Source organism: Salmo trutta, chromosome 3, assembly GCF_901001165.1.
Source record: "Salmo trutta chromosome 3, fSalTru1.1, whole genome shotgun sequence".
Classification (NCBI taxonomy): Eukaryota; Metazoa; Chordata; class Actinopteri; order Salmoniformes; family Salmonidae; genus Salmo; species Salmo trutta.
Genome location: NC_042959.1, coordinates 64,667,639 through 64,678,637, shown reverse-complemented (window position 1 = coordinate 64,678,637; position 10,999 = coordinate 64,667,639). Strand labels below are relative to the sequence as shown.

General features: G+C 42.0%; 1 protein-coding gene across 4 annotated transcripts; it reads left to right on the top strand.

Annotated features, from left to right (window-relative positions):
* Positions 1–10,999, top strand: LOC115183597 (gastrula zinc finger protein XlCGF57.1). Of its 4 annotated transcripts, XM_029744747.1 has the most exons (5): positions 1–184; positions 1,431–1,810; positions 1,922–1,997; positions 7,592–10,254; positions 10,382–10,999. In XM_029744747.1, the coding sequence occupies exons 4-5, from the start codon at positions 8,599–8,601 to the stop codon at positions 10,382–10,384; spliced, it is 1,659 nt and encodes a 552-aa protein (XP_029600607.1). In that variant the 5' UTR covers positions 1–184; positions 1,431–1,810; positions 1,922–1,997; positions 7,592–8,598; the 3' UTR covers positions 10,385–10,999. The 4 variants fall into 4 exon arrangements, with proteins under 4 accessions (XP_029600607.1, XP_029600605.1, XP_029600604.1 ...); XM_029744745.1 differs by lacking the exons at positions 7,592–10,254; positions 10,382–10,999 and adding an exon at positions 2,241–3,787 and having other exon boundaries at positions 1–102; XM_029744744.1 differs by lacking the exons at positions 7,592–10,254; positions 10,382–10,999 and adding an exon at positions 2,241–3,787.

Here is a 10,999-nt window from a genome sequence, read left to right as displayed (position 1 = left end):
GAACGTTGCGGACATAGACCAGGAAGTGCAGCCTTTTATGGCGTCAACAAAGGAAAGCGAAGCTGTGTGCCATTCTGTCGTTGAGCATTTACAAGATACAAAGTAATTGGCCTTCGCTGTGTTGTTCTCATTTACAAACACTAGGCTACTAGCAGCTCAAAGCAGTAGCTAGTTGGCTGCAACAGTAAGTAGAGTTTGCTGCCTGTAATATAATCCTATAACGAGCTATGCTATGTCTGAGGGAGGGGGTTGGTAGCAACATGAACGCTAATGTCATATTGAGGGTTAGCTGACAACGTCACGAAAGGATGCGCATGCTTCAATGTGGCATAACTCCATGTGTTGTGATTCTGTATAGCCAAATAGCTAACAACAATGACAAGAAGCTGCCGTGTGGGGAATCGTTAATGGCTCGTTTCATATAGTTTTATCTTGTTCTTGATACCATGTCGTGTTTTGAGGTGTTTTTACTGTTGCCACGTCATCTATGCTAATATGGCTCAAATTCGCTAGCTAGCTCACCAAGAAATGTAACGATGTATTTGAGAGACAGGTTCTCATTGTGCAAATGTATTTACGTTTTCAATAAACATTGGAAACGAAATATAGTTTACATGTTGTCAGCAATTTAAGACAACCCCGTCTGTTTTGCCTTAGTTGTGCAGGCGTCGGTTTTGTTGCAAAACAACCAACACGTCTATAGGCCTATTATTACCTGTAGGTTGACTGTTAGAAACGTATACATTTACATTGATTGTTCATATAGACTTGTAGTTTTAAAATTAACCCGCTGATTGTTCAAATCAAATTTTATTGGTCACATACACATGGTTAGCAAATGTTATTACGAGTGTAGCGAAATGCTTGTTCTTCTAGTTCTGACAGTGCAGCAATATCTAACAAGTAATAAATATCTTAACAATTCCACAACAAAAACCTAATACACACACATTTAAGTAAATGAATGGAATAAGAATGTATAAATATATGGATGAGCAATGTCAGAGCGGCATAGGCTAAGATGCAATAGATGGTATAGAATACAGTATATACACGAGATGAGTAATGCAAGATATGGGAACATTGTTAAAGTAGCATTATTAAAGTGACTAGTGTTCCATTTATTAAAGTGACCAATGATTTAAAGTCTGTATATGGCAGCCTCTCTGTGCTAGTGATGGCTGTTTAACAGTCTGATGGCCTTGAGATAGAAGCTGTTTTTCAGTCTCGGCCCCAGCTTTGATGCACCTGTACTGACCTTGCATTCTGGATGATAGCGGGGTGAACATGCAGTGGCTCGGGTGGTTGTTGTCCTTGATGATCTTTTTGACCTTCCTGTGACTTAGTGTTGCATGGTTTATTAATATGATCACTGCTTGGTATAGCTCTCTAAGGGTGATGCTCAATAAAACCTGCTCTTTTCCCCACAGAGGTCAAATGAAGAAGCACTCCAGTCAACAAGATGAAGAGCAAACCTGGGAAAAAGCAACACAACAAAACCAAGAGGACTAAACACCATCGAGACCTAATCAAAACAGAGTGTGGAACACAGTCAGATGATGTTGACTACAATAGAGAAGAACCAGACATTAGCCAATCACCCTACATTACTAAAGGGGTTTGTAACAGCTCCATCCAAATCAAAGAGGAACCAACAGACTTTGAACAGCAGGGAATGGGAGAAGAACAAAACCGTTCTATTCCTTCCTTCCAGAAGAAGCACATCAAACATCATAATACATCCAATCCAATGACCGGGTGTAGCCAGATATCAAGGAGTCCTATGGTGATGCTAACAAGATTGTCTAATGTAAGAAGAGTTAGTGGTCTTTCCCAACATGTGACAGTTGGTAACTAGACAATAGTATTTAGACTTTTGGTTCATGCATATTGTGGTTTCTTCATCTTTCTAATCCATAAGGTGGTGGTTAAGACTCTTCTGCGAGACACTAAAGTGTGTTTGGTGAAGGAGGAAAACCCAGAAGAGCCTGATGGAGGTAAGGCAAAGTTCATATATCCAGTCCACCCACAACACTGCATTTGAAATGGATGATGGGATTACTTGAACATCACTTGAACATTAATTTAGCAAACTTTGAAATTAATATTTAGCAGAGATATTTACTCAAGTGTTTTGTTGAATGAGGAAATGTAGGAAAACACAACTATGTTCTGTCCCATCTTTCTCTTCTCCCTCTTTCTACCTTCTTTCCACTGCTCTGTCCCTCCCTCTCCCTCAGTCTCTTCTCCTCAGTTCTTTCCTTGTCCACACTGCACCATCTCTTTCACTGACTGTTACTTCCTGGAGAACCACATGAAGACCAAACACCAGAAGCAGTACCTGGCTTTGTTCAAAGGCCACGTCTCAACGAGTAAAACCGTGTATGCCCCCACACACAGCTGTCCCCACTGTAGCTGCATGTTCCATACCCCACGGCAACTACACGTCCACACCCGTCAGGCCCACCCCTCTCCCTCTCTGAGAAAACTCCACCCCTGCCCCTATTGTGCCCGCAGCTTCCAGTACATAGCCAGACTGCATACTCACTGCAAGGTTTGGCACAAAATGTCTGTCGCTTTCACAGATGGATACCTCAGTTGCGCTGACTGTGGAAAGAGCTTCAAGAATTGCTGGGGACTGGGGCCTCACCAGTGTCACAAGCCTGAGGACACTAAGCCTGAGAATGTCCCTGTCTGTCTGAACATTGGCATGCCATGCTCAGAGTGTGGCAAAAGCTGCTCTAGTCCTCAGAATCTGCGCATTCACATGCGCACACACACTGGCGAGAAGCCTTACGTCTGCAAGGAGTGTGGCAAGAGCTTCTCAGAAGCCAGCAGTCATTGCAAACACATGATGATACACTCGGGGGTCAAGCCATTCAAATGTCAGGACTGCGGAAAGGATTTTGCCCGAATGTGGCACCTCCGAGTTCACATGACCGTTCACTCTGGCGAGAAGCCTTTATCCTGCCCCAAATGTGACAGGCGGTTTGCATACAGTGATTCTTTGAAGCTTCACCTGCGCACACACTCAGGGGAGAGACCTTTCAAATGTACTGTGTGTGGTAAAGACTTTGCTGATAAAGGTTATCTGAAGTTGCATCTGAAGATCCACAGCAATGAAAGGAACTACCATTGTGGGGTTTGTGGGCTGAAGTTCATAAACATTGCTGCGTTGAAAACCCACCAGCGCACACACACTGGGGAGAGGCCTTTCCATTGCACAGTGTGTGACAAGACATTTTTCCGACACGCACACCTGAAGAACCACCAGCGCACTCACACAGGTGAGAAACCATACACCTGTACAGAGTGCGGTAAAAGCTTCACTCAGTCTGGAGATCTCACAAAACACATACGCACCCACACTGGAGAGAAGCCGTATGAATGCTCTGTCTGCCACGGCTGCTATACCTCTTCAGGGGATCTGGGCAAACATATGAGGATCCACAATGGCTCACGGCCATATCACTGCCAGGAGTGTGACAAAAGCTTCCGCATGGTCGGCCACCTTAAAACTCACATGAGGACCCACACTGGTGAGAGACCATACTCCTGCCCCCGCTGCCATCGTACTTTTGCTCGCACCCACCACCTCTCTGGTCACCTGCCTAGATGTAGCTGAATGATTTGATTATTTATATACAGTCAACTCTTTTACTCTTGTTGTAGTTATTTAATAAGGGAACAGTGATGTACAGAAGATGGTTTTGTGCCCTACTCTGTTGTGGTAATGCCAATAAATGGTCATGTCAATAAAGGCCTCTATAGTCTGTGAGAGATGGCATGCCTGTTGTCTGGTTTTGATGTATTTTGTGTATGTTTTTCTTTGAGGGGAAATAAGAGAGCCATATCACATTTCAATCTCCCAGTATTCTATTGGTAAACCATCATTGGCCTGCACTGGCTGGTTTTGATATTACAGCATGTTGTACATTTCATATTACAATATGCAAGCTATTGAAGAGGATTGATTCAACAATTTAGGCTATTTGTCTCTGAAATCCCAGACCTGGGGCAACATTGTTAGTGTGGGTGTCAACCTGTCTTCCTATTGAGAATCAGGACAGTAAATAAAAGGGTATACTCTATCCTCTTTACAACAGGTTCTTTAGCCAAACAATAACTATCTTCTTGCTAATACAAAGACAACAATTCGTTCTTGATTGTAACCTTTATTTAACTAGGCAAGTCAGTTAAGAACAATTTCTTATTTACAATGACGGCTTACTCCGGCCAAACCCGGATAACGCTGGGCCAATTGTTCTCCGCCCTATGGGACTCCCAATCACAGCCGGATGTGATGCAGCCTGGATTCGAGCCAGGTACTATAGTGATGCCTCTTGCGCAGAGATGCAGTGCGCCACTCGGAGTCAGAACTGGCATAGCTACAAAAATTGATGATACAAAACTGGTACTTTTGGCGAGAATTTAATATTTATTTAAGAATCCACACCAATCAACAGCCTCTAAATTGCACATAATCCAGGGGTCATTGCTTGATTGGTCAGGTACCGTGAAATATTAACCGCAGGAAAGGAAACGCTTGTCTATTATGTTGACAAAATAGTCAAGTGACTGCTCTAACAATGGGAATACATGTCCTCCCTCAATTATGGATCATAGGCGGGACCATTCTAGCCAATGAGAGTCAGACTGCCTGTTGGGCACGTGCATCCACTGATATCCGTACATTTGTAACAACCTAAACATTACGAAACTTCTATTTAAAAAAAGCCTCACCTAATTCGACACTCTTATAGACCTCCATACAACAAAACATTTATCTCGCGGACAGATTTTAACGAGAGTAAAGCCTCTCGCTTCCTCTGTAAGGAAACGCATAATTCTTCCGGTGTAGCTTAACTTTATTTTCTATTCGTGAGTATTTGAACGAGAAACAGACACTTGTTCCTCTCATGGTTAATATCTTTACAATCGGTATTTGGTGAGAGATAGCTAGTCGTCAAAAGGAGTAAGGTAGCTTACATTATCTACCATCTAGCTAATATTGTTAGCTAACGTTACCCAGGCGAAGAGAGTCCATGTCTGACCCAGAAAGGTATGCAACATAGCTAACCTCCCAATGATGACGTAAAAATGTATTTTGTTATCAAATGCTCCAATCTGCTGTATGTTAAACCTTTTGATTTGAGAAAATACTGTTCTGTACTGCCTCATAGAGGTATGTCCATGTGACCGTTGTAGTAGAGAGAAACAGTGAAGGTGTCCTAACACCCATAGAACCAAGCGGTCGAACGGGGAAATGGTTCAAATCGGTTTTCCACCATAAAATATGGGAATTTTAGAAACACTTAAAATAAGGGCTGTGTTTCGTGTAGGTTTACCCTGGCATGACGTCTTGATAACCATGTAAATCTCTCTTGGACAAGGTTACTTTTATCAATATATTCAGCTCTATTTACTCAGATCCAAAAATGCTAATTAGCATCAAAGTAGACATGCAAGACCACACATTTCATTTTGGAAGGGGTAAATCTAGGCGAATATATTGAAAAGTCACCTTGTCCTAGAGATTCACACGGTTATCAAAACGTCACACCAGGGTAAGGCTACATGAAAAAAAGCCCTTATTTTAAGTGTTTCTAAAATCCCCTATGGGAAAAACAATTGGAACCATTTCCTTGTTTGACTGCTATGTTTTATGGGTATTATGACTCGTACTGTGATGATAATGTTGTGCGATTAAGTTTGTCTAAGTAAACAGACTTCTCCAGTGTTTTGGCTAAGCCAGAATTGTTTTTTTCCCCCACCAGCCTAGTATTTTGTTGGCTTTACTCTGTACTATCTATCTTGCAAGCCTTTGACCATGACTCTCATTTCAGTTCCATTACATTACACCTGAGCCATATGTATACACAGTGCCTTCAGAAAGTATTCATACCCCTTGACTTATTTGACATTTTATTGTGTTACAGCCTAAATTGAAAATGTATTAGATATATTTATTTTCCTCACTCACCAATACATGCAATACCTTATAATGACAAAGTGAAAATGTGTTTTTAGGAATTTTTGTAAATGTATTTAAATTTTACTACAGAAATATCTAATTTACATAAGTATTCACTTCCCTGAGTCAGTACTTTGTAGAAGCACCTTTGGCGGTGATTACAGCTGTGAGTCTTTTTGGGTAAGCCTCTGAGAGCTTTGCATACCTGGATTGTACAATATTTGCCCATTATTCTTAAAAAAGGTTCATTATTTATCATTGCTAGTGTAGGTTCCGTCCCTCTCTTCGCCCCAACCCGGGCTCGAACCAGGGACCCTTGCACACATCACCAACTGACGCCCACCGAAGCATCGCTACCCATCGCGCCACAAAAGCCGCGGCCCTTGCAACGCAAGGGGAAACCCTACTTCAAGTCTCAGAGCGAGTGACGTCACTGATTGAAACGCTATTAGCGCGCACCACCGCTAACTAACTAGCCATTTCACATCGGTTACACTAGACATTTTCAAATCTTGCCATAGGTTTTCAAAACTAACTAGGCCACTCCGGAACATTCAATGTCATCTTGGTAAGCGACTCCAGTGTAGATTAGGCCTTGTGTTTTAGATTATTGTCCTGCTGAAAGATACATTGGTCTCCTAATGTCTGTTAGAAAGCAGTCTGAACCAGGTTCTCCTCTAGGATTTTGCCTGTGCTTATAGCTGTATTCCATTTTCTTATTATCCCCCCAAAAATCCTTAATCTTTGCCAATGACAAGCATACCCATAACATAATGCAGCCACCACCATGCTTGAAAATATGAAGAGTGGTACTCCCGTAATGTGTTGTGTTGGATTTGTCCCAAACACTTTCTATTCAGGACAAAAAGTATATTTCTTTGTCACATTTTTTGCAGTATTAAGTGCCTTGTTGCGAACAGAGGAGATTTAAACAAATTCCACTTAGACATTATGGGGTATTGTGTGTAGATCAGTGACACAAAATCTCAATTTAAAATTTAGGCTGTAACACAACAAAATGTGGAAAAGATAAAGGGGTGTGAATACTTTTATGAATGCACTGTATATGGCTCTGCATTACACATAAAGAGTAATTGGGCTATGGCGTCTTCTCTAGGGGGCAGTTTCTTTTAAAGAGCAGTGATGCTCGGCCTGAACATTTGACACGCATCACTTGTGGTACGGTTTTGGAAGCATAAGGACCTTATCTTTCATATTGGCAAGAAATAATTTTCTTGAAAGAAATAGAAATAAGTTTAAGTTTAAGAAATACGTTTCTAGGACCATACCGCAATTGAGAATCGATTCACGTTTTGGAGTATTTGGCTGTTTTGGCTTGCATAGCTAATTCGCTTTATAAACAAGATGTAAGGTCCTTGGACTAAGGAGTAACGTTAGGCCCCTTTTGTCCAATATTGGGCTACTGTCTCGCTAGCTATTTATTCACCCATTGATAAGCTATGTAAAAATGCATGTTGTAACCAAATGCTCTCCTTTGCTTGTACCAGCCTGTTTGTTTTACTTTGTAGTGTTGGATGGGATGATTGTCATGATGATTCCTGACCTGGTGTTTCTGCAAGGGTGATGTTCATTCAAATCAAGTATTTTTTTCCACAGAATGCAAATGAAGAGGAAGACGTAGACAATAACCAATCGACAAGATTAAGATCAAACCTGGGAAAAAGCAACGCAATAAAACCAAGATGACTAGAAGTCATCGTGACCACATCAAAACAGATTGTGCAACACAGTCAGATGATGTTGACTCCAGTAGAGAAGATTCAGACATTGGCCAAGCCCACTCTCTCAGCAGTAATGGGTTTACTTTCAACATCATCCAAATCAAAGAGGAGGAAACAGACTTTGAAGTGCATGAATCAAGTGAGGAACATAACGGAATCAGATCAAATTATCACTTGGATTCTAGAGCACTACACCAGGATTCTGGAACCATCAAAACCAAGACTGAAACAGATTCTGTTTACATTAGCCAAGGAACGGCGGAAATTAAGACTGAGCATGATTCTGAAATCAGAGTGGTTAAGACAGAAACTCTAGTCTACGCCCCCTCACACAGCTGCCCCCACTGCAGTTGCATGTTCCACACACCACAGCAGCTACTTGTCCACACCTGCCAGGTCGTGAGTTCTGACAACATTGTGGATTTTTTGTTGAAGACCCCGTTTCATTCTTTGGAGTCCACAGAAAGGGTGCGAATTAAAACTGAGGGTCGACCTCTGCCTGAACTCAAGTACATAAGGAAGGATGACATAGTGAGGAGGGCGTTCAATACCAACTGGTGTAAAAAGTATCAATGGCTAACAGGGAGTCTTTCATAATGCCGCTTGTATTGCTGGCCTTGTCTGCTCTTTGGAACGTTTGAGCCTTGGGCTAAAGGGGGGTTCAGTGACCTGAAGAACATTGACCGTTCAGCTAAACGGCATGACGAATGCCGGGAGCATCTCAACTCCTACGCGAAACTCAAGCTTTTGGGACACCCGAGTCATCATGCCAATCATTCACTCAATGAAGGCCTGCGTATTCAAGCTGCGCAACACAATGAGAAGGTCCGAAGAAACAGGGATGTTCTCAAACGCCTCATTGACAGCATTGCATACTTAGGCATGCAAGAATTGGCTTTTAGGGGGCACGATGAGATGGAAAGTTCCACTAACAAAGGCAACTACAGGGAATTGGCAGAGGTAATCGCACGGTATGATGCTTTACTTGCTCAGCATATGGAATTTTCAACTGTGTTCACTGGAATGTCAAGAACAATTCAGAACGACTTGATAACTGCTATCGCATCATCAATTAAAAGTGAGATTAAAAGCGAAGTTGACGCTGCTCCATTTTTCTCATGGCAAATGGATGAAACTACAGACCATTCGCAGTTGTCTGTCATTGTCAGGTATGTGGATGATCGGGGGTGTGTCCAGGAGCGTTTCTTGGGCTACTTTGATGTGTCAGCTGGGCGAGATGCACAGTCTGTGTTTGATCTAGTGAATTTGGAGATGTCAGAGTTTAACTTTGTGGAGAAACTTGTCGCTCAAACATATGATGGCGCTGCTGTAATGGCTTCTGATTTAAATGGTCTGCAAGCAAAAGTAAGAGCTGTAGCTCTGAGCGCCACCTTTGTGCATTGCTATGCACATTCCCTCAACTCCGTTTTAAGCCAGAGCATGAAGTCTATGCCCAAGACCAAGGTTTTCTTTGCCACACTGGGTGGCTTCGCAACATTTTTTTGTAAGTCCACCAATAGAATGCTGCTAGAAAAGGCCGCTTGTGCAAGTTTTCCAAAAAACGTACCAACACATTGGAATTTCACGTCCAGAGTCGTTAACACAGTGGCAAAAAACTTTGAGCATTTATTGGACACATTCACAAGTATCACAGAGCATCCTAACATGGATGATGACACGATTTTCAATGCAAATGGGTTCAAGACTCAGCTGGAAGATTTTCATTTTATGTTTTTACTTCTCACTTTTGAATATATATTTGCTTGCACAGATGTGGTTTTTGACAGTGTGCAACAGAATGCCATGGATGTAGAATTTTGTAAGAGGAGGATTGAGAATCTTATACTCAAGATAGAGGAGCACAAATCTGAAGAAGAATTTAGTGCTATATATCAGAAGGCTTCGAACATGACAGATGATCCAGAGTTGATGCACAGAAGGAAGCGAAGGCAGGGCACTCAGGATGTAATGCAGACGTACAAATCACTGTACGATTCAATCCATGACAACATCAAGACACAAATAGCACAGAGGTTCCAAAGCCTGGACAGCAGGAGATACATGGAGTTGTTAGATGATGAGAAATTTGAATCATTCCGGAGTGAATTCCCTGCAAATGCAATGGAAAGCCTGTCCCAGAGCTATGGGTGTTTTTTCAACATGGAAAAACTGAAAAATGAGCTGCAAGTGTTCTACTGTGGTGAGGAGCTTCAAGGGAACAGTCGAAAACTGTGTGACAGAATCTTGCATTTCAAGGGGTGTGGATTGAATGAAGTGATGCCTGAGGTGTACCGGCTCATGTGCCTAGTTGCAACTATAGGGGCAACGTCAGCGGGCGTGGAGAGCAGATTCTCTCGTCTGAAGAGGCTGAAAAGCTACACAAGGAACACCATGGGACAAGAGCGACTCAGGAATCTGGCAATCCTATCCATAGAAAGGAGAATTCTTAAATCACTGCAGAAGAATCCTCACTGGTATGAGAGGGTCATTGACCAGTTTGCCAACCAGACTATGAGAAGAATGGACTTTATATTCAAGGTAACATATTAATAAAAAAAATTGTGCTAAGGTTTTTTTATTGCATCTATGTGTAATAGATTGTATATTTACATAAATAGTATTTTTTTCGGCCCAGCTGTGTTATGAATTGGTTTGTTTCCAACAGTGATTGAGACTGGATGGTGGAAACTCCCTGAACTACTGAGAGGGAGTAAAAGGTCCCATGATGCCAGTGATGTCTTAAAAGCAGCGTGTAGCTCCTGTTTGTAAGCATGTGCACATGTCCACAACCTCTCATTCTTCCTCTGGAGACCTCAACCCTTCTCATGCACTGCAGTCTGCGTTGACTAAAGCTATCAGTGTCATCGAAAGATGTCAGTTTGTTTGACTGCTGCTGCTAAAGAACATTAAAACTTTGACTTTTGGTGAATGCCGGTTTTCCTTTTCCAGTTTATATGCCTTTTGGACCCTGCACCCAAAGACTTATTTGAACTGTTAAGTTGAGCATGGTTCTTGATTTTGTGTTGTATTTTGTAGTTATTATGGATCCCCATTAGCTACTCTTCCTGGAGTCCAGGAAAATTTAAGGCACTTATAACATTTTTGTAGTTGATTAACAAGGGAAAGGTGATGCACAGATGATGGTTGTATATGCCCGACTTACTGCCTGGGGATGACAAAAGTGACAATGATTGCTGTGAATGAAGTATGTGAAAGGGGACATGTTTGGTAATTGCACATTAGACGTTACGTTAAAAGGAATTATACAGTGATCACTTCAACA